This window comes from Mustela erminea, chromosome 7 (genome assembly GCF_009829155.1).
Source record: "Mustela erminea isolate mMusErm1 chromosome 7, mMusErm1.Pri, whole genome shotgun sequence".
In the NCBI taxonomy this organism is placed as follows: Eukaryota; Metazoa; Chordata; class Mammalia; order Carnivora; family Mustelidae; genus Mustela; species Mustela erminea.
In genome coordinates, this window is record NC_045620.1 from 111580378 (window position 1) to 111608074 (window position 27697).

Genomic DNA, 27697 nt, shown 5'->3' on the forward strand with positions numbered 1-27697 from the left:
TCAAAATAAATAAATAAAATCTTTAAAAAAAGAAATTTGAAAGTCCTCAGACTGCATCTGTTTCATATTATAAGAGACTCTCAACTATAAAAAAAAAATCATAAAACCAAGGCTACACATTGCACATCACCATCATATTTAAAGGACTATTTGGAAGACCATGATACTGAATGTATGAATCTGATTTAGTTTCATAGTTTCATATCTGAAGATATTTATTTTCTGCTTTCTAACATTCATTTATCTTTATCTCTAGACTAAAATTAATGAACAATTTAAGACATGATGTAAATCTAGGATTTATTGATCACATATTCAAAGACACCTACAGAATGAATCTATAGGATGGAAGTTCCACACAGCATTTGTCTGGAATGAGATTATTTTAAGTTGTGTCTTGACTTCTGAATGTGAAACTAGACACCATTACAATAAACTAAGACAGACTATTACAAATGAAGATATTCTAACACAAAGACTTGTAGGATTTTGTTGAGATTGTCAATGGTTGTTTCATCCAAATTTTCTTCATTGTCATCCATGGTGTGCCAGACTTCAGGGAAAGGATATGGGATCAGATGCAAAACTGGAACACCTAATAAGAAAGAACCAACTTGTAATTAAGTGCTTGTTTCCAGTGAGTAAATTAGAGAGTATCATTCTTCAAGCACAAATCTGAGTGGGAGCCCTATACCATATAAAGACAGCTGATAATTCATCATTTTCTGTGTACTTCCTTGTGTCTTACCCTTTTACTCTAAGGTCATTCATTCATTAAACAAATGTCAATTAATTCAGTAAATAATTATAAAGTGCCTACTATGTACCAGTCACTACTCTAGAAGTTGAGATTTCATCAGTGAAAAAGCAAAGTCCTGCTCATACAGAGCTTCCATTCCAGGAAAGAAAGAAACAAGTAGACAAATTAATTTTAGAGAATGATAAGGGTTCTAAAGAATAATAGAACAAGGGGCGCCTGGGTGGCTCAGAGGGTTAAAGCTTCTGCCTTCGGCACAGGTCATGATCCCAGGGTCCTGGGATTGAGCCCCACATCGGGCTCTCTGCTTGACAGGGAGCCTGCTTCCCTTCCTCTCTGCCTCTCTGCCTCCTTGTGATCTCTGTCTGTCAAATAAATAAATAAAATCTTAAAAAAAGAATAATAAAACAATGTAGGAGAATAGAGAATGAGGGGCAGACAGCTGAACCAAGAAAGATGTATTTAAAGTCAGGAAAGGCCTCCCTGAGAATCTCACATTTAGTTAGAGACATGCAACAAAAGGATAAACAGGTTGTGCAAAGATCTGGAGATGAGCATTCCAGACAACTATTAGTAAGTGCAAAGGTCCTGAGGTAGGAGTGTGCTTGGCCTGCTCAAGTAACAGCAGGAGGACAATGTAGCTGGATCAGAGCAGTAGTTGGAGAGAAAGGCAGGAGGAGATTTTGGAGACGAACAGAGTCAGGGAAGGGAGGCCTTTGTAGATAGATCTTGGTAAAGACTTGAAGTCTTATTCTACATGATGGCAAGCCACCAGAGCTTTAAAACAGGGAAGAAACGTAAATTTTTTAAGATTTTATTTCTTTATTTGTCAGAGAGGGCAAGAGAGGGAGCACAGCAGGGAGAGAGGCAGGCAGAGGGAGAATCAGGTTTCCCACTGGGCAAGGAACACAATGTGGGACTCAAACCCTGGACCCTGAGATCAGGATCTGAGCCAAAGGCAGACACTTAATGGACTGAGGCACTCAGGTGTCCAGAAGAAACATAATTAGATTTACATTGTTAAAAGATAACTCCAGCTCTTATGTAAAGAATAGGGAAGCAAGAGCAAAAGCTAGAGACCAATTGGGAGTCTACTACAAGAGCCCTTGAGTTGGTTTAGACTTCCACCATCGACATCAAGGGTATTGCTTCCCTGTTAATCAAAATACACCAGAGTTACACAAAGTATAAGAATATAATCTTGGGGCTCCTGGGTGGCTCAGTGGGTTAAAGCCTCTGCCTTCGGCTCAGGTCATGATCCCAGGGTCCTGGGATCGAGCCCCGCATCGGGCTCTCTGCTCCTTGGAGAGCCTGCTTCCTCCTGTCTCTCTGCCTGTCTCTCTGCCTGTCTCTCTGCCTGCCTCTCTGCCTACCTGTCATCTCTGTCTATCAATTAAATAAATAAAATCTTTAAAAAAAAAGAATATAATCTTAATCTATTAATGAGAAGGCAAGGCCAGTGGAAGGTGAGCTTTTATGAATATTCTGGAATGAGGGTGGGGGCTTAAGGATTGGAATGACTTCCAGGAAAAAACAGAAGTCGTGAGATGATTAGTGGATGATTTAATCTACCAAGTAATTAAAGGTAATGGCTCCTCACCCTACTAGATTGTTGCAAATACACAAAATACAATAAATATTCAGTAAATTAAAAATGCATATGTACCCACACATGTACATCCACACATACACACACATTACCTCTTCTTAAAAATGGAATATGGTCATCCTGAATCACACCTCCATAACCATAATTCTGAAAATACCATCTCTCTGAAGAGTGATCCTTGAGCAAACCTAATTTGTGGAGTTCGTGTTCTGCAAATGACAATTAGACAGTAGATGATTATTGATTCTTATCTGAACAATCCTCAGAATGCAGAAGGAATTTGAAATCTCGGCACATGTGACCATCACTTTTTAAACGATATGCAGCAGTGAGCCCAACTACACCCCCGACAATAAGCATCTGGGCTGTACTTGAGTATGTACATTTTGGAGTAGTTCCGAGGAGAGAAGAACCAGGCATGGTTCTAGCTTTACAGGTGAGAACCTCCTTAGAGATTGATACCAAGTAGGACAATGGAGAGGTGGAAAACAAGAAAACCACAGAAAAAGGGTGGAGGGGGGTGGTAACAAAAGTTTGCTTGAGACTCAAGTAAAAATTTCTCTTATAATATTCTAGATTTGGATATTGGCAAATTCTGAACTCACTGCAAAAGTATGAATTGAGATGGTAGAGTTTTTTCCCGCAGCTTAGAAAAAGAGAATTTTGTGTAGCTACTAAGGGATTCCTAGCCTTAAGTTCTAGCCTCAACTGCAGGCCTTCTGGCCAGGATTTTTATCATTTATCATTAACAATCTATCACATTTTCATCTTCCCCTAATGTCAATTGGCTTTGTGTGTGTATTTTGCGGGTAGGGAGGAGTAGTGGAAGTGTGAAGGAAAGAAGTTATTTCCCTTTTCCTTTACCAAGCCCCAAGTCTCTCTCTTGAGCCATAGATATTTTATGTCTTTGCCTGGACTGGCTTGACCTGGTCCAGACTCATTTATTGTCATTTAACTGACATGACACTCTCCCTTAAATTACTTTTGAAGCATCTTGGCTTACTCCTGCATTCCAATCTCTTAACTTCCTTAGAAAATCCTAGATTTAAAGGAAAATCCTGTCAAAATATGGTAAGAAATGGAAGATGACAAAGATAGAGATTAAAAAGATAATGAAAAATTAGAGAACGCTTTTTGGTATCATGAGGATCAAAATAGTCATTATTAGCCAGCATGCTTTTCAAGTGGAGTTTTCTCTGGACATGCATTCCATACACTGCAAACAGGATGCTGAGAAAATATTTTCAAACCATTGCTAGTGATATGCAAATATTAAATGTAGCATTGCATGATTCTAGTTCCAAATGCAGTCTCGTGTCAGGAAATAAAGTAGGCCTACTGAAAAAAATAAATAGGAACAATAAACTAATCAGTAAAGCAAGAAAAAAAAGCCATCAAACTATATTATATTTACAAATAATACATTTAAATCATAAATTTTGAATTTTCTTTTTTGTTGTTGTTGTTATAAATGTTGAATTTTTAAATGTGGTATTTGTCTGTAGGAAGGAACTAAGTTGACTATTTAATGACAGTGGTGCTTACCAATTGCTTCAAGTCTATCAAACCATCTGGCAGTTTTGGGGAAAAAATTGGGAAATGTTGGGTGGGGAGCTCCAATTAAATCCAGTAAGACCAATAAATCCTAAGAGAGAAAAAAAGATTATTTAATCCCTGTCACCAAAACACGTTTCATATTCATCAATAGAAAAAAACCATCAGTGAAAACTAACCTCATTTTAACAATTACGAATAATCCAGGAAGCTCTATAAATGGACAAAAGGTTTAATAACATTGTAAGCTGATTATTTTGAAGAACTTTAAAAAATCTTGCTTATGCAATGTGGACAAATGGTAAGGTATAGAGTTTTGGGGGGTCACAGACACTAAAGGTAAATTAGAAAGAGGACATTTAGATAATATTTTATAGATTAAAAAAGAATACTTTACTTTTATTTTCAGATGGGATTCCAAGCCTCTCTTATAGTCTATTCCATTCTAATTAGTCATTTTATCCTTAGTCTGTAAATGTTACAGCTCCCTACAGGAAAGCACTTGGGTAGTAACTATTTACTCCTCAAAGCAGCATATAGGAACAATTTCTGGACTACAAGGTCTGTGACCTACTATCTGGATCTCCATGTTCTTTTCCATCAAACCAGAAGCTCAGACTTGCTGTGTTTTAAAGGCCCCTTCTAGTGACAAGTCTCCATAATTGCTCCAGTGTTCCTCATTCAAGCCATAAAACATAAGCAGGCTTGAGGACTCCCTGAAGACTACCCACCCCCCCGGCTTTAAGAACTCCTGATTTATATAAATGAAATAACATGTGGGTAGATATGTAGCATAGATCCTGACACATAGTCAATAAATATCCGCAGAGTCCATGATTCTAAAGACATAATACCTATTAACTCATGAATGATGAGTAAATGTATTCACTGGGGGAAAATAAGTTTGTTTGAAATAAGACTATATTTACAAGGTTGGATCAGCTACTAAGAGTTTTTTTCTGGGGATAAAACAGCCTTAACCATCACTATGGATTCATATCTTTGGACCGATATATCGCTTTGTTCCTCCTCCTGATCAATCTGGTCTCTCCTCCTCCTCTGAATGCTTTTGAGCCACTTGGGCCAAAGGATTGGAAGAGATGCCAGCCATATTCCCTGGCCCCATTATGAGCTGCCAACAGACAACAGGGTGCAGAGAAGGCCGGCATGACGTGTTAGAGCCACAGACTACACTTAATGTGGCCACTGGGACTCACAGGGTGAAGGTCAATGATATAGCAAAGGAAAGGGATGTGTGGAGGGAGTTAGAAATGGGCTTTCAGTTCACAGGTAGGGTGAGGGCAGGGGTGGATGAGGGCACAGGGAAGAGTGAAGTCTTGAGTGTAGCATGAGGTTCCAAGCTGGGCTTAGGGAGGATGTAAGACTTCGTGAAGGTCAAATATGGGAAGATTAACAGAGTAGGGAGGGAATTCAAAGGTGATGTGAGGGACTAAGGATGGAGTGTGGGCCCAGAAATGAGAATTAAAATGGAGTCATGGGTTGCACACATTACTTGATAATAAGAGCAGGGTTTTAAGGCAGCATCAAAAAGGTTTCCAGTCCCATGGCAACAATATTAGACCAAAACTCAACCGACACAATGTCACATACATGCTCGGAGTCATTACAACAGTTGGAGGCCACCAAGGAAACTCTTCACTCCCATCCCCTATATCATGTCTCATGGCACTCCAGTTCCCAAGACCCCAGGCTCTGGTTTATAGAGGCCTCAGAGAAGGGATGTGTTCGCACCATCCCTATACAGAACTAGGGAATGTGCTCCCGTTGGGCTGGACTGAATCTGATGTTTTCTTAATCTGATTTTTTTACATCATTTTAATTAAGCTCAGTCAAACATAACTTCTAACCTGGAATCATTCTTTTTAGCTCTGGGATTCCTCAAAAGCCCAATGCCTGCCAAGGAATGTTCTAGAATAAACACTGTGCTCCAAGAATGCTGTGGCATTTTTAGGTCTTTAATTGGCCTGAGCTTTGGCTTCCTTTGCGGCAGAGCCTGCAGCTGCAGCACCATGAGAATACCCCAGACTAACCATGCCTTGCAGTTGGTTGGTGTCTTTCGCTCCAGGTGGGTGTGGAGTCGATACCATCTTGGGAGCTAAGTGCCGAGACCCATACAGGGAATCGCGAAGAGACCAATGAAGTAAAGCCTCTTCGCCATCAAAGAAAATCAGCTGCAGTGAGAGATCAGGCTTGGAGTCTGGAATATTCTGGTAAAAAGAATAGAAAAAGATAGCAAAAACACTGTGAGGATTTAAAAAAAAACAGCATGGTTTCCTATTAACCTGGCAAAAAGACCGTGAAGAAAAGGAAGATAACCAAAGCAAGTGAAAAATGCCAAAATGGATTTTGTACCACTTTGCTTCCAAAACTCAGCCCACTTCCCCCAGTCTTCACCCATGTACATTTCACTTTCCCACGCTCCCTCTGAATACAGAAGTCCTGTACATTTTTCTTTATCTTTAGACAAATTTGAAACTTTGAAACTGTCGTGGTGGACCAAGCGACACACACCCAGTTTCCCACCAGAAGGGTGTGCTGCCCCTGCCACCTGGAGAGCTGTCCTCAGGTTTTCAGCAGCTAGTCCTTTTAGGGACTGCCTCAGCCGTGGGGGTGTCCTATATCCAATGACTGAGCTAAGCAGGTCCTGCAGGCTCTATAGGGCCGTTCCACCTCCAGAGCTCCCCAGCGTTGGCTGAGCCTGTTGTTGAACCTGCATGATTGACGTCTCCCTTTGCCTAATCCCATTTCTCTCCCCTCCCTGCTGCGGCTGTTAAACCAGGGCCACTCCACGTGCTAAGCTCCACGTCAGTGTGCATCCCAGGGAACGCAACTTGAAACAACTGCAAATCTTCCTGGCTTCCCACCTTATTTGAGTCTGTAATTTTTTTCACTGAGTCTAGGTTCAAGGATCTGCCTTGGGAATACCGCAGGGACTCAAAGAATAATAATTACAGCCTCTCCTTTGAAGGAGGCTACATGTCAGTTGGGTTAGGAGAGAGAAAACAAATATGTGAGCAGGACAAAGTATGCCAGGGGTCACAGATGCAACATAAAACTTTTCTGGGAATTGGATAGAATGAGAGGTCAAATCCTTGGGGTGTCAAGGAAGATATTATGAGTCAGTATTTGAGCAGAACTTGGAAGGCTTAGTAGGAGTCTGATAAATTTTAATAATTTTATAAAATTTTTATAATTTTATAAATTTTATAATTTTCACTGTCACAGTGTCCCTTAAGTTATCTCCTGCTCCTTGTGTTTTATTTCCTTTGAATTCATTTTTCAACTCATATTGTTTTATTCCTTTTCTTTCATGCTGGAGACTGTCCTCAAATGTCTGGTTTTCCCTTGTGTTCATCCATATTAAAGAGTAAGGTACTAGGGGCGCCTGGGGGGCTCAGTTGGAGCATCCAACCCTTGATTCAGCTCAAGATCATGATCTCAAGGCCATGGGATTGAGCCCCATGTGAGGCTCTGTGCTCATCAGGGAGTCTGCTTGAGATTCTCTCCCGCTGCCCCTCTCCCCACCACTTTCTAAAAATAAATAAATAAATCTTAAAAAAAAAAAATAAAGAATCAGCTTCTAAAACACTGATTAGAGACACCGATCGGTTGGCTTCACTGCAGGGCAATCTGGTGCCCAGTTGGCGTTTTCACCTACATATCCCGAGGCTCCCTGGGCAGACTTACAAATGCTCCCCTCGAGCCTCACCTGTACCTCCCTCACTATGTCCACCAATCCCTGAGCCACTCCAGGATTTTGTCAGGGGACCACTGACTTCTCCATTTCCTCCATGCTCTGGGGAATACGACTTCTCTCTACTCAGATATGTCATTTGCCATTTCTCCATTTACCTTCGGTCCTCATATTGTGGTTCCTATTAACACATGTTCCCTAGTTTTCTCAAAGATGGAATTTTCCTGATTGTTTTAGGGTGATTTCCTAAGATGGAAAAAAAGTGTCTTTATCATCTGAAAACTACGTTATCTTTGTAGGCTAGTCATTGCCACAGTTTTAATATCCACTACTTAATTAGACCACAAGGATAATTTATTATACTTTGAGTCTTTCCATAGGTCCTGACAGTATTAAGCACAGGATATATTTGTCTGTACAGTACATATGTATTTAGGGCTTAATAATTACTAAGTACTTGAACAGATTTTCTCATCAACAAAAGGTATAAAGTAAATACTTCTGTGGAGACATCCTAAGCTTCCAGTTGTTTAAAGGGCCTTGACTATTTCCAAAGTCCTAGCTCCAAATCAAACAGCATAATAATGAAATACCAGAGCAAAATAAGATTGCCTGGGACCAGAGACATTATGCTCATGCTCAGGGCAGAAGCCAACGCAGGTAGCTTTCATAACTTATAGGCTTCAATGTTCGGGTGCCTCACTGAAATTTCAACAGCTGAGTGACTCCAGTGTTCAGTGTAAGGGTTTACTTTCTGTTCTATCATTATGGCAAGAGTAAACTGTGTGGAGTCCCATAAGGCACCTTGCCCTTTTTGTTTCTTTTCAGGATTAGCAGGAACATAACTGTGGCCCTCAATTTCTGGTAACTCAGTCTTGCAGCTGGGAAAATATGTTAGGCTAATCTGTGAAGGTCTTTCTGTTCTTCATGGTACTATGATACATGTCTAGGTGCCAGTGTCAACATAGTAGGTGAATTATCTGCAGTCCGTCCACACCCAAGGCTGTATCAGCTAATTCCTCAGTAATAAGGTGTAAAAACCCACCCGAAACTCAGGGGCTTAAAGCAACACGCATGTGTCCTCCTCTAGATCAGCTAGGGGACAACTGATCTAGGCTGGGTCTGGTTGGAGGAGCTCTGCCTCACCGTGCTGTCATTAAGTTTGGCTCTGCTCCACCTGTTCTATCCTCCCCCGGGGACCGATGGGCCAGCCAGGGCATGCCCTTATGGTAAGCCCCATTACACAAGCACATCTCCAGTCTCTGCTTGTGTCACGTCTACTAGCATCCCATTGGCCAAGACAATCAAACAACCAAGTCCAGAGCCCAAGGAATGAGAACCTACAACCTGCTACCCTGGGAAGACAAAAGATGGGAATGTCTAACTGTAATCTTACCACCGGAGGGTTGTACAGAGTTGGAGCAACAATCCAGTCTACTCTCCTGTCCTCTCCCACATCCCATTCCACTGCCACCTACCCCATCCATGAAAGCTGAAGAACTTGAAGCCACTCCTTAACACAAGTTTAAAGGATGACTGGAAAAATGAATCCGATACTCTTCACATTTCAATCAAAACTAGTCCTTTTTTTAAATTGTCCATATCAGTGCTACTTCTATGAGAAAGGATAATAAGAGAAGAATGTGTGTGTGTTTTTTAAATGGGGATGTCCAACCAACAATTCATTCAGCCATTTCTGATTCTAGTCACTAAAAACAGGTATGAACTACATAGAAAAAGGCAAAGGAGCTCACCCAGAGAAAACACACCTACTAGACAGACTATGTCTTTCACTTAATGTTCTTATACTAGAATGCAAACATGAAAAATTAAACTTTTATATCAGCTTCTGAACTCTCTCACCCAATCGCTGGGGAAAGGTACTTGTTAAAAGTAGAGCAGAAGATTGGACAAAGACATTATAGAAGGTTCAAGAAACAAAACAAAACAAAGCAAAAAACAGTGAAAAGGATATGGAGAGGTTACAAACAATTCTTGCTTTCTTCAAGTTTAGCATATCCAGCAAAAATAGATCAAATATCTCTATTACTTCCATTACAAGATAAAACTTTTACTTCTTTACCCCCATTGTAGCAAAGGTTGGCCCCTTCATAAAGCTCTGAGGGGGAAGAAAAAAGTACTTGTTGCCTGAGAACCAAGTTTATTGTTTTGCTTTGTTGTGTTTACTTGGTTATGAGTGATATCTTAACAAAACGTCTTCATCGAGCTTAGCACTTTTTTCCAATATACCCTTAAGAACAGAGACTGATATAACATCTGAGAGTCCCAGAAGTATTTTGAGCTGAGACCGTAACAAAAGCTCCGCTATGCTACATAAAATTGAGCCGAGATTCACAGATGATAACAATAATGCATTTCTGCCCCACGCTTTTCATCTTGATACGTCTGAATTACCCACTCCCTGCACCACTTTACAGCGTCCCCCTCCCTCAACTCAAGAGCCACATCTCTCAGATTAGGAGGTTGTGATGTTTCATGGCGAAATAAACAAGAACAAAAAAACATACTGCTCATATATAGGCCCATACCAACTGTCACCTGCTTCATTTTTTGCAAAGAAGTGTTGCATGTCATATAATATGTATGCAAAATGAAGCAATCAAGTACCAATGGATAAATTCACCATTGCATATCATAGTGTGAACTTCTAATTAATATTCATTTAATTAGCTATTAGTTAATTAATTACTCAATTAATGAACTCACATGCTTTTGCAACAAATTAGTACAAAATGTCCAGAAAGTCTACATTTCTAAATGGCCTTCTTACTCCCCCCCAAGGATTCTAGAATTCACTCTGAGTTCTTTTAATGGGTTTTATCACAAGAATCTACGAGACGGAAACAAATACCTCCAAGGAAAGGAGCTGCTTATCCAAGGCACGGGCGAGCTCCAACATCATGGCACATGGCACGGCTGAATCAGTGGCTCCCACGAACACTCTGTTGTCCCAAGGGTGAAAATACTTGGAATCGTAGTGACAGGCAAGGACCAAGTGTCGTTTAGCATTGGGATTGAGAGTACTGATGATATTTGAGAAAGACCGGTACCCATAGGGTGTCTGACTCAAGAAAGTGTCTACTTCCAAGACCCAGTTAGCTTGAAGTCTCTGAATTCTCTGCATGATGTGCTGATAAAAGAAAAACCAAAATTTCAGATCTGGACAGTTTCCATTGATTAACTTTGTGAATATACATTTTTTAAAAATGTTATGTGATGTCTTTCAAGTTAAAAGTGCAATACATGATCACGGAATTAATAGCAGGGACGATTAAAGGAAAAACTATCCCTCTCCCTCTCTCCTAATCGTTGTCTGCAAAGCAATCCCAATCAATTGTTAGTATAACTAATGTTGATAGTCTGATGTAATCCTTCCTTTTTAAAAAAAAGAATTCATCTGGTTATCTGAGAGAAAGAGAGTGAGGAGGAGCAGAGGGAGAGGGAGAAGCAGGCTCCCCGCTGAACAGGGAGTCAGACGTGGGACTGTATCCCAGGACCCTGAGACCATGACCTGAGCCTAACGCAGACACTTAACCAATTGAACCACCCAGGTGCCTCATTAGTCTGATGTATATCCTTCCACACCATTTTTATTGTTTATATAACAAAAACATAATTGGTGAACAGGTACATGCCTTTATGGGACTAGAACCTACGTTGTACATTATTCTGCCCCTTACTGTTATCATTTAACGATGTAGCAGGGTCGTTTCTGCATATCAGGAGGCAGAGATTCAGTTCAGTACACATTAAAGTCCACTTTCAACATTTCTAGGAGGTTAAGAAGGCATTTTGAGAAGTCAGATATACCAAGGTCCTACAGGTCTCACCCCCTACCCTCAGCTCTTTGAGGGCAAGAACAGCAAACGGTAACTCTTTTTGTCCCGAGAACACAGCATGTGCTCCAAGTTCACCAAATACTTTAAAATGTAATAGACACTAATGAAAGATACTGACGGTACAATGAAGTCCCATAGCAAGAGAGGGTTGGGGGATATTGGACACCTTCTTTATCGATATGGAGCCTTCTTTAAGAATCAGTAAGCAACTCTGAACCATAATGACAGATCACGTTGTTTTCATTTTGCACCTAAAGTAGACTCAAACCCCACTACCAATGGTAAAAATAAAAGGGAATCTATTTTCACATTTCTCCTGGTCACCTGGGAACTCATGAACAGCACGGTGACTGAGAGGTTGCAGATGGAAAAGAAACACTATTTCTGAGACTGGCAGAGTCTTCCTTAGGAGTCTAGGATATGTGGTGGGAGGAGCTATGGTGAGCTCATGGCTGTTCCTTTGTCGCTTCCCGCCTCCATTTTCCCCTCACCTCATTTTTCTCAGTAGCTTTCATTTATTTTATTTTATGTTGAAATATTGTGTACATCTTTGTAAGTTTGCCTTAAAGGATGGCTTTAAAACATCAAATGACAAACTAACCATTGCCAGAACTGGCCGTTTGTTCCACAATGAACATCCAGTAGGCATGGCCTTTGAGATGATAAACAAATAACTCATAATAACTGGAAAAGAATGGAAGGATTTTGTCCTTTTTTTTTGTTTTGTTTTGTTTTTGTTTTGTTTGGGGGGTTTTTTCCCTCAAGGAAATACAAGATTTTCTAGCCTAACCAACTCTTGTGTGGCCTGTCGTAACTATGTGACATGACACATGGGCAAAGGCTTTGGAAACACTGTGGCAGGAAGCTTCCAGGAAAATAACTAAACCAGAGAGAGGACAGGGATTCTCACTCAGTCTTGCAACAGCCAAATAAACAAACAGTCCCCCGCTTTCACTCCCTGTTTTCTCTACTGTGGTGGACTTTGGCCACAATTGGTTGTGCCTGCAGTCCCTTACCTTTTCCATTTCAAGATTGTAAATTCTTTTCTCAAGGATAAAAGGAAGATGTTTCTAACATTTTTGAAACCATTGTTTGTATCTCGTTTGCTTTGTTTTCATCCACAATTCTTTTATTTAAAGGATTTTATTTATTTATTTATTTATTTATTTATTCGATAGAGATCATAAGTAGGCAGAGAGGCAGGCAGAGAGAGAAGGGGAAGCAGGCTCCCTGCTGAGCAGAGAGCCAGATGCCGGGCTCCATCCCAGGACCCTGAGACCATGACCTGAGCCACCCAGGTGCCCAATTCATCCACAATTCTTAATACTGGGCTTTGCTCACAATAGGCTATCACTAAATATGGGTTGATAATGGGGCGCCTGGGTGGCTCAGTGGGTTAAGCCTCTGCCTTTGGCTCAGGTCATGGTCTCGGGGTCCTGGGATTGAGCCCCACATTGGGCTCTCTGCTCATAAGGGAGTCTGGCTTTCCTCTCTCTCTCTCTGCCTGCCTCTCTGCCTACTTGTGAGCTCTCTCTCTGTCAAATAAATAAAAAAACAAAAAATCTTTGAATATGGGCTGATTATAACTAATACGTTAGCCTCAGTGATAATACATAAAATTAGATTATATCAAACATTGGTAGTTTGAATAGAGAGAAATCATTGTGTACCTCAGATAAGCTTTCCACAGAATCTGAAAAGAAGTTATTCCCAGACTTTGAGGAAAAGAAATTTTTTCCACAAAAGGGGTCATCTTTAAAAAAAAAAAAAAAGAAAAAAAAGCATACAGTCCAGAACATCTGGTATCCAGATGATGAACTACTCCAAAACCAATAGCAGCCTAAAATGAATTGGAATTTTAAAAAATAGATGTCTGTTAGCTCTGTTCAGCAAAGGTCTCACACTCAAACTCATTTCTCAACTCCTAAATAGGTTGTGGACATAATTTCTGATAGCTTTTGTTGACACTAAAATCCACAAAGGCATCAGCAAATGTCCCCAAGAGTCCTCCCTAAAGCAACCTTTCTTTATTCAGTATAAATATTTATTAATGATCTTAGCAACGAATTTTTTTTATAAACAATCGAATTGGCTCCATAATCTAATTAGGTCACCAATATCCCTTGCTGCACTTTGGCCTTCAGGCTTAATCTGCAAGTTCCCATCACAATTCTCTATAGTAGGCTCCCAAAATTACTATTCTGTTCACTAGAATTCCCTAAGCAGGGAGTGCTTCCTGAAGCCAGGTAGCAAGAACTCGGGCCCACCAGGAGTGTAAAATGCAGTTTAAGATATAGATTGTATTTTGGATTATTATTGATTTATTTTTTGGAGTGGGGAAGGGAGAAAAAGAAAGACGAAGAGAGAGAAAGAGATGGATAGATAAAGACAAGAGAGAGCTGCAGAAAGAGTAGACAGACATTGCGTTAGAGCCAAAAAGGATAGAAAGGTAAAGGTAGAGACAAGGAGAGAGACCGAGAGGGAGAGAGGGAGAGAGAGAAAGATCGATATAAATGGGACATTTTACTCTGGGGGAACTGAAGGGGAACCTGGGAATTTTAGTTTAGCATTAGTGAATGATCCTGGGTCTAATTTAATTTCACTTAAATTCTCACTTCCAGTTTCCAGGAAACAATGATGGTCGTAGACCAGGTTTTTTTGGTTGGAGGAAGCAGATTCTACAGTGTTTGCACCAAGTCTACAAACAAGTCATTGTCAGGATGCTGAATCCTGCCACCTGGGACTTCAGGGTAACTATTCCTTCTCGGACAGTCCACACATTAGTCTCTTGGGCTCCATGTTGAGCGCTCTCCTCCCAGGATCCTTCACCCAGGGATTTGCATACTTTCAGCTGAAGAAGCACAGCTCCAGCTTCTCAGATGTACTGTTCATCTATAGGGGATTTTAACCCTGAGATTTCTAGCTTGCCTCTTTCAGGCAGTTTCTGGCTTGCTCCTTAGTGAGATTTTATCATCTTAATTTTTTAACCATTTTTTTATTCCCATCTCAGAGAGAAGTCACTGAAATAACCCCAAGATTTCACAGCTTCCAACTATTTATTTAAAAATAAAATCTCTCCTAAAAAATATATTCTAGGTGCGCCTGGGTGGCTCAGTGGGTTAAGCCTCTGCCTTCGGCTCAGGTCATGATCTCAGGGTCCTGGGATCGAGCCCAGAGTCGGGCTGTCTGCTCAGCGGTGAGCCTGCCTCCTCCTCTCTCTGCCTGCCTCTCTGCCTACCTGTGATCTCTCTCTCCCTCTCTGTCAAATAAATAAATAAAATCTTTAAAAGAAGAAAAGTATCAGGGATTCTTGCTCTTTGGTTCTGCTACAACCCCTTTAAAATATATATATATATATTCTGAAAATCCAGTAGACATATATAGGTTCATTGAACAGAGGAAGTAAAAATGGAGACTTATGGAGGACACCTGGGTGGCCTCCAGTTGGTTAAGCATCTGAGTCTTGATTTCTGCTCAGGTCATAATCTCAGGATTGTGAGATGTAGCCCTGCATTGGGCTCTGCACTCAGAGTGGAATCTGCTTGGGATTCTCTCTCTTTCCTCTCCCTTTGCAACCCTCCCTTAAAAACAACAGACACTATGGGACATTGTTCCGATATTATTCTCTGGAAAAGAATCTATAGCAGAGCCTATCTTTATTGATAATTGCAAAGATCAATTCAATAATCAATTTTATACCAAGTTCACGCATCTTTAGATTTGAAAGTCTTCTCCAGTTATAACCCTGAAACTCTATAAATGATAAAACATCTAATCCAGTGCTCAAAAAGATCTCAGGAAAATGTAGATTTTCCACCATTCTTGTGTGAACTTAGTTCTGAGTGACAAGTCCTAATCCTGGTCAAATTGAGTCTGTTACTGTAACTCCCTCATCATAGCCTAAGTGTCAAGGACTTCATCTTCTAAAGCGGAAACATTTTATCTTCCACAGCTTAGGGGTCAGCTCTCCAAAACATCATGGTGATTTTATAAAAATTATAAAATTATAAAATTGAATCTTTTTTTTTTTTTTAAAGATTTTATTTATTTTATTTGACAGACAGAAATCACAAGTAGACAGAGAGGCAGGCAGAGAGAGAGAGAGGGAAGCAGGCTCCCTGCTGAGCAGAGAGCCCGATGCGGGCCTCGATCCCAGGACCCTGAGATCATGACCTGAGCCGAAGGCAGCGGCTTAACCCACTGAGCCACCCAGGCGCCCTAAAATTGAATCTTTTAAGTGACATTTCTATCATAACTATGCAGTTCAGATTGCCACCACATGAGCTAGAACATGCATAAGCAGCCCAGCAAACAGGTCCCAGCACATTCCAAAATACTGTCAATAAACTTCTCATTTGCCTCCACCCCACATAGCATGGAAAGTGTCAAAGGTTTAGTCATTTTAATGTAATTTTTTCTCACAACCATGTCTATGTATATTATTTATGCTGTATATTCTGCTAAACACTACATACAGAACCAAATAGCAGGATTTGTTGAGTTTATGGATTTCTAAAGCCTGCAGGCAAGGACCCTCAGGTTCTGGGTCTCCACAGCCTTCTGATCAAATGGGATGGGGAAATGAAAAAATTTGAATTGAGTGAGAGAATCTATAGACCTAATTTTTTTCTAATGAGGAACTGAGGATTTTGGAAAGCCCCAGTAAGCATCCTGAGCTTCCTTTAAGAGAATGCTTGGGAGATGAGGCCCAGGGAATATCACTGAAATGAATGGTTTGGGTCTCATTCTCCAACTCAGGCAAGAGAAGATCCAGAGCTGAGGACTCCGAACACACACTCCAGATTTGGTTCCTCCTAGCCACTTCTCTTTAGAAATAGGATCAAGAAGTGAAGCATATTTGGGTCCAAATTCTGGTCTTATCACTACTATATGTCCCCAAACAAGTTGACTCAAATACCTAACTCAAGCTTTTTCAATCTGTCGCACTAGGATAATAATAGTACCCACATGACAGCATTGTTGTGAGGACTGAATGAGAAAATCCATGCAAAGAACTCCATAAAGTGCTTGACCAAAAAAAAAAAAAAAAAAGTAGTGCTCCATGAAAGTCAGCCATGATCATTAATATTCCTCTCTCTGCCTAAAGGTCAGAAAGAACAAAGGTGCTCTTTGGGTCTCCACTGTCTAATTCCTTAGGAGAAACTGGTGCTGTGTGGTTGGGAGACAAAAGCCTAGTGGAGCAGCAGACAATGGCTCTCTGGGCTAGACTCGAGAGGCAGGAGCCATATACAGGGCACAATGGATGAGACCAACAGCTGTGTTGCTGGGCCTGGCAGGTGTCACTCTAGCACAGAAGTGGAGTGCCAAGGTCTTTTGCCTTTAGGGTTAGGCAAGTGGAGTCCTCTCAGAGGAGGGTTTGAGGGGCCAGTCTCTCCCCATTCTTTCTTGAGATGCCCCTTGAAATGGGGCTATTCTGAAAAAAGCAGTCATTCTGAGGGGGAATATCAGATCACTTAGGAAGACTGGCACTAAGAAGGCAGAGACATACAAGGTCCACCCCAGCTATGGTTTAATTTACCCTCTACAGCAGTGTCTCTCCAACTGCAATGGTAAAATCAGTGGATCTTGAAATCCATTTATTGGGTCATGACCAGCATTAAAAAACAAAATAAAACACAACAACTAGTAAAACAGAATTAACGATATCAGAGTAAATTGCAGGTAATGCAAGTAAGAAGAGCGCAGATTTCTTTCTTGAGACTTTTGTGTCATTTAAATCTATTTTTATGTTTATGTGTATAAAATATAATTCTTAAAAATTTTTTTGGAATTTTTTTTTTTTAATGAGTCAGAGTTAGAAGTTTCAGAAGCACCACACTGGTACAAATAGCTTATCACTGATCTTGACTTTCCCTCCAAGGACAACACAATTTCCCATGAGAAATGAAGGCCTGATAGGACAGTAACTCACCCTTGGCCCAGAATGGTCAGCCAAGGACCACCAAGGGCTGTTGACCTTGGGCAGTGTAGGGTCCAAGAAAACATGTTTGGGTGCCTGGCGGGGGTGTTATAGGAATGACCAGGAGTTGAATACTTAGGACACTCTCTCCTACTCTACCCTGACAGGGATTGCACACAGAAATTGATTTAGATGAACGTGTAACACTCAACGTAGAACAGACATTCACTTCCCGTTGTTTGGTTGTCTGGGTTGCTTCCTTTGGTGAATAATAAGATGAGATGACAGATCTGAATATCAAACAACTCAGAACTTGGGACATGGTAGTATCTCTCACATGAAAGGGAAGTGTTCAACAACCTTCAGGGGTATGGGCGGCATCCTCACCTGGCGGGCAGCATAGCTTCCAGGGGATCCTGGATATCGCTCTATCAGCAACGGTCGTAAGTCCTTTTCCCACATCTCAGAAATATTGGTGCCTTCTGCAACTTGTCGAAGAGATGATGAGTTCAAAATGGCTGGTTGGTGATCATACTGAGGATTGAATAACATTATTGAACTGGCTATCATTTCATAGAATGGTCACGATTTAACACGGAGACATTTACAATAGAGAACTCTTTCCTTTGAACCTCAAACGAAAGAGATAAGTCTTACGTCATAAAGCAAATCAAACAACTCAAGTCTAAAACTTGCCCCTCCGATCTAGAAAGTTACACTGTTTTGGAAGCTTATTTTAAAAACAAAGTGAATGCAATGCATCAAACCTGAGAATTAATATTTGGCACTTCCTGTGCAACTTTTAATTATTTTAGTACAAGTGCTTTGTAAAACTATGATTTAAGAGATCAGTTTTTGACCACCTATTCTTAAGAAAACCCAACATTTACAAAACTGGAGCCAACAGAACAATTATACTTTGTTAGCACAATGGCTTTATAAAAGACAATGTGGCATTATAGAAGAAGCACTGTCTTGGAGTCAGAGAAGTTGGAGTCAAAGCTTCTGGCTGCCATTCATAGGTTGTATGACTTCGGGCAGGTCCCTTAACTCCTTATTTCCCTCAAAAAAACTAATAAAGGAATTTGAGTACATCTTCACTGTCCACTATGGTAGCCATTAGCCACATATGACTATTAAGCTCTTGAAATGTAATAATTTAAATTGAGATGGGATTTGAGAGTAATATTCACGTTAGATTTCAGACATCGACTAATAAAAAAATGAAAAGTATGCCATTAATAAGTTTTATGGTGATTACATATTGAAATTTCATATATTGAGTTGCATAAAACATATTATTAAAATTAATTTCACCTATAGCTTTTTCCTTTTTTAATGTAGCTACTAGAAACCCTAACATTATATACATGCTTCTCCTCATATATTTTTATGGAACAGCTCTAAACTAGATGGTCATTGAAATTCCTTTCAGCCAGAGTTTGATGATTCTATAACCCACTAAATAGTATGCTCTTTATCTCCAGTTAAAGTTATTTTAAAATTCTATTAGCACTCACACTCTTAGGAGCATTTACCTATTAGCTGAATTAACCTTAACTTAAAGAGCCCAATAAACATAAAAATCAAATTTCTATTGTGGATATGACTTTATATGCTGTATTTTCTTGCGATGAATCATTCATTCATTGCATGTTTATCAGACACTCAGTGTTGAAAGGTGTTACTCTTCTCACAGGAAAGTGCGTGATTGATTAGGGGCTTTCTTCCCTAAGGGGAATGATGAAAGTAATGTAAGGATAGTAAGTTCTTTGGAATGCAAAACAGAAGCTGGAGGAGCCTTGTCTACTCACAGCTTTTCCCAGCACCAGTGTTGGTTGACTGTATCTCAGTAATCACGGAGCTATTTTCACTCCGTGTGGCTAGTGAGAGACTGTGGAATTAAACAATGCTCATTGCCAAATGACTTACACTCATCTACACTTTGCTATGCCTCAGTGTTACTCTCTGAGATGATCATGCAAAGAGCATGGGCTCTGGGTTCAGACACACTCTCAACTCAGCCCCCCATCACTCCCTAGCTGTAACTCTGGCGGGTTAATAACCTCATTAAGGCTCAATTTCCTCATCTGTAAAATGGAGGCATTAACACCTACTTCTTAGAGTAATTATAATTAAGTGAGCTAATATAAGTAAGCATCATAGTAAACATTCAACAAGTTGTCATTCTGTTACCTTCTATCAAACACAAAAGAGGTATAGAATTTAGAGCTGGAAAGACGACTTAGAGATGATCTAGTCCACCCTCTTGGATTTATTTCAGTGGAAGCTGAGGTTTCATAGAGACCAGATGATTTTCCCAAGGTTGTAGGAGAGCTCCAGGTAAATCTATGAGAATTTCTGGGTTCCATGGATTCCCAGTCCCACGCCCTTCTGCTCTGCCTCCCTGCCTCATTATCCTGGAGGTAATCTCAATTGTGCCTGAACCTCTTTTTTTTTTTTCAAGATTTTATTTATTTATTTGAGAGAGAGAGAATGAGAGAGAGAGAGCATGAGAGGGGAGAGATTAGAGGGAGAAGCAGACTCCCAGCTGAGCAGGGAGCCCCACATAGATCCTGAGACTCCAGGACCATGACCTGAGCTGAAAGAGGTTCCTAACCAAATGAGCCATCCAGACTCTCTGTGCCTAAACCAATTAAGGTTTGTCTTTGTTTACTGATAATATATTTTAAAATATATTTCCTGCCTAAATTTGTCCCTGCAGCCTTTAAATTCCTTACTACTTTCAGGTTAGGTTCTCAGTCCTTAAGTTAGCCCTCAGACAGCACTTTGAGAAGAAAGCTGACAGTAACAGACAAAACAACAGAAATGTGAGAAGGACAAAGAAGGAACTGGAGGCAAGAAGTGGGATGATGTCTATGGTTAATTACTACTTAAGCAGGCCGACGGGAGCCTGTCTGGTCTCTCCTGCTGTCTCGCCACCCCCAGACAGGGCCACTAGCCCCAGCACACCATGCTTCAGTCTCCCTGCCCTCCTTAGAGCTCCCAAAGCAGTGGGAGCGTTTGTCACAGCGTTTGCACCTGCAGTGACTTCCGGCTTTAAGGCCTTTTCCTCCCTCTTCACCTGACTCTCCTGCTTATTCAGGTTATGACTTGGAGATCACTTTCCTGTGTGATGACTTGTTTAACATCTAATTTCATACCCGCCCCACGAGAGCGACGACTGTCTTTATATCCTATTCCCTCGTGCAGCCACACGGCGCCCGGGGCGTGCTGAGTCCTCAGTCAGTACTGGGTGTGGTCATCAAATAAGGAATTGACAGAACGGTCTCTCTGAAATTGTCTTCACTGAGCCTGTGTCTACATAATAATTAAGTAAAATGAGCATTAAAAATATCCAATCAGTTAAATGTACAAGCAATTATGAGGAGAGGAGAAACGAGAAGCTACCAGCAGCAAAGTGCTAGAGAGGGCTGTGATTTTGGTGTCGTTGCTGTCTTTGAATTTCTCATCTCAATTCCCATGATGCCTTAGGGTTGGTTTGGCCCAGGGCAGTCACTGTGACAACCGAGACCTTTTGTGTCAGGAAGGCTATCTGACCAATGACTCCTTTCCTGTGTAGCGTCCATTTCTCCACCCCAGAGCCTACCTGGTTACTGTGGACCAGGTCCTTCACTGAGTGTCCACAGTGGGAGTAAATCCAGCTCGTGTTTAAAAGGGCAATTTAGGGGCGCCTGGGTGGTTCAGTTGGTTGGACGTCCCATATCAGGCTCCCAGCTCCATGGGGAGTCTGCTTCTCCCTCTGACTTTCTCCTCGCTCATGTTCTCGCTCACTGTCTCTCTCTCTTAAATAAATAAATAAAATCTTTTTTAAAAATAAATAAATAAATAAAAATAAAAGGGCAATTTATGGCAGCATATGAAAGAGTTCTGAAGAGATTCAAGAAAAAACAGGAACAAGATAAATAACCCTCCAGCATTGCTAGCTGTACCAGATACCACAGATGAAATACAGTTGAGAAATAGCACCAAAAAATGCTCGATGGATGAATGAAGGGTAAATGCAACAGACAGGCCCATTGATTGATGCTCCTCCAAACCCAGAGTGACATGAGTTGTTTCTCAATCTCCTGGGCTCAACCATCTAATTAACATGCTTCTGTAAAGAACCCTCCTCTCCCTGCCTCCCTGGAAGGAAATAGGCTCACGGAACCATGCAAATAAAAGCTTCCCAGTCAGTAAGGACAGAGAAGGGGAAATGACCACACTTCGTTAATTATTTAAGCCTTCCTGGTCATTAAAGCGTTGCACTCTTCCAACCAAAATGGTGCCCATTCAGCTTTCAAGGAGCCTCACTCTCAGAATCCAATAAATACAAAAAAAAATCTATGTGGAGACAAGAGGAAAGAGTGAGGAGAGAAACCTGGAAAGAAAGTGTGGGCTGGATAGGAGGAAAGTAGCTGAGGCAAAAAAAAGTGTTGAGCCCAGTGTTAAATGCAAAACCCGAGTTAGTCCAGTCCTAGTCAGGTAAAAAGCCCATAGACAAGTTTCTTTGGTATGGGCATTCTCAGAGGAATGAGTCTCTATTACAGCCCCTGCCTCGTCTTTTCAGCCAGGCAGAAAGGACAATAAGTCTGCTTTGGGTGACAAGAATCTTTCAGCTAAAAAAGTGTGAACCAGATATCCTGAAACATCTCCTCTGGGCTAATCACCTGGTGGCAGGCCAACGAGGGTTTTAATTACATAATTTGTAGAGTTGGCCCCACTTGTAGGGGGATTTGAGGTCCCAAGCCATTGAATTAAAGGGAGATCGTTACAGAAGCCCAGTGATTTCAATTCCAGTTCTCATCCCATATGAGTGTCTCCCACACAGCACTCAGATTAACTCCCATGTCTACAGGTAGATTCAACCCAGCCAGCATTTACAGAAATCCTTCCAGTGTGTTCAATGCCTCTGACATGACAAATGCAGTTGTGGGAAAGTTGAGAACTGAATAAGATAAAGTTCTGCCTTCTTTCAATGCAGGGAGTCCTCTACCTAAAAGAAAAGCAATGTCGGCTTTGAACCGACAATTCAGAGTCAAATCCCAGGTCCCCGACTTCCTAGCTGTGACTAGGAAAGCTTAATGATCTGTAAGGATGTCATAGCACTTAACTTGCCAGGTAGTAGAAGCTCAACAAGGGTATATTTTCTCTTTCTCCCCCTACCAATACACAGCCTACCACTGACCTTCCTGTGCCTCCATTGGAGTCTCCATTGGTGTTTCCCTAAGAATCGTGGTGGGTAAAGGGATGAATGGTTAAGGACTCTTTTTTTTTTTTTAAGATTTTATTCATTTATTTTAGAGACAGAGATCACAAGTGGGCAGAGAAGCAGGCAGAGAGAGAGGGGGAAGCAGGCTCCCTGCTGAGCAGAGAGCCCGATGCAGGGCTTGATCCCAGGACCCTGGGATCATGACCTGAGCCAAAGGCAGAGGCTTTAACCCACTGAGCCACCCAGGTGCCCCTGGTTAAGGACTTTTATAACCATGGAAGAGGAGAACCTTAAAAACTTTCAGAATTAAAAGCAGAACATTGTGAAGTGCTGAAGACAGCAGCAACAGCATGCCAGAGATGATTCTGGAGAAGGACCCCTAGGGAAGGCCAATCCTCCCATGTATGGTTCCTCTGTTCAAAAAAATCTGCCCCTCCACATCCAATATGACTTGAAATGTTCACCTTTGTTATAATAAAGGAAAATTCTACTAATTAAAATACATTGATTCCCAAGTTTATGAGAGAGCAAGTTTGGAAACAAGCTAAATACCCAACAATAAAAGGAGAGTAAAATTACAGAATATGAATGATTTTGCAATCATCAAGTGATGCTTTCAATGAATTTTATTGGCTCATGGAAATACTCACAATGTGTTTTTAAGTGACATAGTAAAATATAAAACCATATATGCAGCATAAACTCTAGTATGAAATAAGTATTCTTGTGTGTTATTTTAAAAAAACAATTAGTCTCGAACACTTATTATAGGGCAGCATGGTGCTAAGCACTTTACACGGATAGTTCAATTCTCATAAAAACCTACAAGATTGGTATAATTATCCATTTCTTTTTTTTTTTAAAGACTTTATTTATTTATTTCACAGAGAGAGAGAGAGCGCACAAGCAGACAGAGCAGCAGGCAGAGAGGGAGGGGGAAGCAGGCTCCCCACTGAGCAGAGAGCCCGATGCTCTCCCAGAACCCTGAGATCATGACCTGAGCCGAAGGCAGAGGCTTAACCCACTGAGCCACCCAGGCGCCCTAATTATCCATTTCTATAAATAAAAACACACACCATTATACACATGTCTATGCACGTGCATATAAATATGATATATACATATACAGAAAGAAAGAGGGATGGAAAGAGAGAGACTAGGAATAAAAATATCAAAATGGTTAACAGCAATTATCTCTGAATGTGGCATTATGGGTGACAATAGTTTTCTTTTGCTTTTCTGTATTCTCCATGTTTTCAAAATATGCATGTTAACTTTATAATTGAGAGATTTCAATAGAAGCCATACTTTTAAATGAATAGATTCCTTTTAAAAGAAATATGCAAACTTCATAACAGTCACCAGTCTTTGACACCTACGAGAGGACTAATGAGATTCCTTTTAATAGCAAGTTGACGAGTTTGTACCAAAGGAATGCATCTGTACCAAAGAAACAGGGTTGGGGATGAAAGATGGGACAGGATTCCAGAGAAGTAGTTTGGGAATACACTCAACCCCCAGAAGAACAACCTTTAAGCTCCAAGAGGGAGATCAGGAAAGGGGGGGAAACAGGAGAGAAGGTTCCAGATACAAATTATCTATTTTGGAATTCTATTTAAGGTCCCCTCTAACCAGAAAAAAGGGAAATAAGCTCTTCCTCTGGCCCCCCAACCCTCCCACCTGCCCCACCCTCCTTCACTACCTGGACACTGTCCCCTACCTACATCATCAGCCAGAACTCATTTACCCTGGAAAAGAGAGTGGAAGAAGACAGAGGACAGCTCTTCAGCTCACTGGTATAGGAATGGTCAGGTGACCTCACCTCTAAATTGGGGTTGAATCTCTCCTCTCCTGGGAGGTTCAAGTGAGAGGCTTATATATAAGTGTCCTGGTGCCCAGATGCCAATAGCTCTAAACATACACCTATAGGCCCACTTGAGAATCTAACCATTTATAATACTGTTTCTATGGGAAAATGTCTGTAGGTTTCCAATAACCTTTGAACTCAACCATCAGGTAGTTTTTAAGTACTAGATCCCACTGAAAGAGACACACCTTTATCTTAAAGAAAAAGGATTTTGGAATCATTGTTTTCTTTACTAAATCTCACCTTTTGGCAGACCTCAATGATTAAGATAGTTACATGTGATATACAGCAGGAAGGCTTGTCTTTTAGTATGGACCAATTTATTTCCCAGGCTGCAAACTGTCCAGGCCACCTGTAGGACTTTATGTAATCCTACAGAATAAGGGAGGAGGGGACCAGAAATTGGCAATTGTCATGGCTGATTCTGCCATTTGCTTCATTTGCTTACCACGTTTGAGAGCATCCAGTTTCCTAGCAGAACAACGATTAGAGAAGCTTCTTAAAATAAATATAAAAGGGATTCATGCTTTAAAATACTTTTCTCAGGGCACCTGGTGGCTCACTGGGTTAAAGCCCCTGCCTTCAGCTCAAGTCATGGTCTCAGGGTCCTGGGATCGGGCCCCACATCGGGCTCTCTGCTCAGTAGGGAGCCTGCTTCCCCTTCTCTCTCTGCCTGCCTCTCTGCCTACTTGTGATCTCTGTCAAAATAAATAAATAAAATAAAATAAAAATACTTTTCTCAAAGTTAAATGCTCATTAGTTCAAAACATGTCCAGAATTCAAAACTTTCTCCCACCTACAAATACATCTTGCCTACAAATGATTCCTAAGAACAGCTCAAACATTTCCCGTATCATTTATTCACCCGTTTAGATGAATCAGAAAGACACTTTGGTGTGGCTCCATATTCTGGTTATTAATGCCCCCTTCCCAGTTTCTGACCAGGAAGGTACTCAGGGTGAATGAATAAGGAAAGGATTTAAGTATGGGACTCCATGTCCCTTAATGGACTCCTACTGAACACCCATGGAAAGTTTTTCTTCCGATGCCGTAACTCTTGAGCTGTCTTCCCACATCCTCTCCAGGGTCCCTGTGGCTGATGGTCTCCACGTGTAAGTGGGGGCACGTTGTGGTGTCTAAACGGTGAAGCAAGGAAACATAACACAGAGAACTGAAGTGAGCTATTCATACGCACGTGCGTGTGGCTGCGTGCGAGTCTGCAAGTGACCCAGAGAGGGTCTCTGCATTCACCAGTGTGCCCTGTTTTCCCACCTTGTGAGGAAATACAAGCACACCGTCAGCATTTAAAAGATCTGTTCCACAACACTGTCAAAGTTTATAACCCTTTACTGCGTTTCTTACTATTTTTTAAAGCATACCATTTTACACCAATACCATCAACAAATGCATAATGCCCTAGCAATGTTACGATTTCAAAACTGTTAACAAGAAATAACTTTGAACCTATTTATTTCACACAGAGGAAATTGCATCCTAAGTTCCTTATGTGAATTTCCACCTACCACTAGATACACAGCTCTGACAGCTGCATTTATTCAATGTTAAGAAAAAACAAATATTTTAAAGTGAATCCGGTCTCCAGTTAGAGCTGTTGCGCTTAAAAACCTGAAACAAATGGGAACACACATCTGTCCAGAGACTCCAACGTCCCAAGGGCGTTCGCGGGTGCAGCGGTGGGGGAAGTGGCGGGCACACCCCCCCGGGCGCGCGGCGACCGCGGGCCTCCGGGGTGCCGAGTGGGTGGCGGCGCTGCGAAGCGCCCTCACCTCCCAGCTCGGCCGCCGCCGGCTAGACACACTTCCTGTGCCTATCGGTCCCCGCATCAGACCGCAGCCGAGGGGAGGCTGGTGACATCACTCTGCTCCCGTGGCGTCTCCAAAGCAGCCCCCGGGCCAGTGAGGCACCCCGACGAGAACGCAGAGCCCCGATTCCTCCGGGTGCCCTTTGCGGGCTGCGCTGCCTGGGCGGACGCCGGCGGCTCTACCCGCCTCCCACCCTGCCAAGGTGGGGTCTCCCGGCCCCGGGTGCCGGCACGGCGCACCAGCCGCCCAGGTACAGTCACGCAGCGGCAGCCGCTCACCTTCTCCTGGATCCAGTCCACCGAGCCTCGGTATCTGACCCCACGGGCCGCCAGGGGCAGAGCGGCCACCAGCAGCAGCAGGTGGAGGGTGTCCATGGCCCGCCGGTCCCCACCGCCTGCCATCTCCGAGGCTGTCTGGGCGAAGACTCCCCTGGCCGCCGGCGGTCACGAGCCCGGGAACGCGCGTCCTTCGCCGTCCCCCTTCTCCACCCTTGGGTCGACTGCGCCCGCCTCCCCATCGCCTCCGGGTCCCCTCCCCACTGCGCTGCGCAGGCCAAGGACGCAGCTCTCCGCCCCCCACCCCCGACCTTCTTAACCCCGGGGGCTGGGCAGTCCTGGGAGGCAGAAAATTCTGAACCGGGGAAACGTAGCTGGCCACTTCCTTGTCCTGGAGAGGAAGAACGGGAGGAATAAACAGGGAAGAGGCATTTTTAGGATCTCCAGGGCCCGCCGTGTAATGGGAATAGAAAGAGGAGAGGGGGTCCATCAGATGACCCGTGTGGTTAAGAAGTGTTTTCCCACAGCTCTTCAGGGAGGGATAGACAGGGAATCGACATTTACTGAATACTTCTATACCAGGCACTGTCCTAGTGGCCTGGCTCTTCCGATGTGCTTTCTGTAATCTTTGCAACCAGGGGAGATAGGAATTAACCCCACTTGACAGATGAGGAAACTGAGACTCCCACTGCACAAAGCCTGAACTAGAAAACCTCAAAGTATTTCCTTTGTAAAAGCCCATCATATCTTGTCTTTTTCTCACAAATGGTTGCTTTGTCTTGTAGGCAACAGATCATCACACTTCCCAACTGAGAGGGATGGTCGAAGTGATTATCTGAAATAAACGAGATGGAAAATGTTCACAGTGGCTCTTTCGGTAGTCCTTTTCTCCAATGCACTTTCCTTTCCTTTCCAAAAAGAAAACCTAAACACAATTGTATTTACTTAGTAACATCAAAGATCGCTGTTATCAAAATAATCTTAGAAGGAAAAAAAAAAAACAATATCTCAATTTCGTCTGTAGGTATACGATCTAAGTTGTCAGGACAATTACCTCTTTTTCTTCCAGACAGTAAAGATCAGGGTGTGGGTCTGCCAGAGT

At 41.9% G+C, this 27697-nt stretch overlaps 1 protein-coding gene across 2 annotated transcripts; it reads right to left on the bottom strand.

The window, feature by feature from the left end:
• Nucleotides 1-281: 281 nt before the first annotated feature.
• Nucleotides 282-26905, bottom strand: QPCT (glutaminyl-peptide cyclotransferase). Of its 2 annotated transcripts, XM_032352952.1 has the most exons (7): nt 26599-26893; nt 17803-17949; nt 10508-10786; nt 5972-6148; nt 3912-4011; nt 2459-2575; nt 282-595 (listed from the first exon to the last, which is right to left on the bottom strand). In XM_032352952.1, exons 1-7 carry the CDS (start codon nt 26719-26721, stop codon nt 450-452), a joined length of 1089 nt encoding a protein of 362 aa, XP_032208843.1. In that variant the 5' UTR covers nt 26722-26893; the 3' UTR covers nt 282-449. The 2 variants fall into 2 exon arrangements, with proteins under 2 accessions (XP_032208843.1, XP_032208844.1); XM_032352953.1 differs by lacking the exon at nt 5972-6148 and having other exon boundaries at nt 26599-26905.
• Nucleotides 26906-27697: the final 792 nt, after the last annotated feature.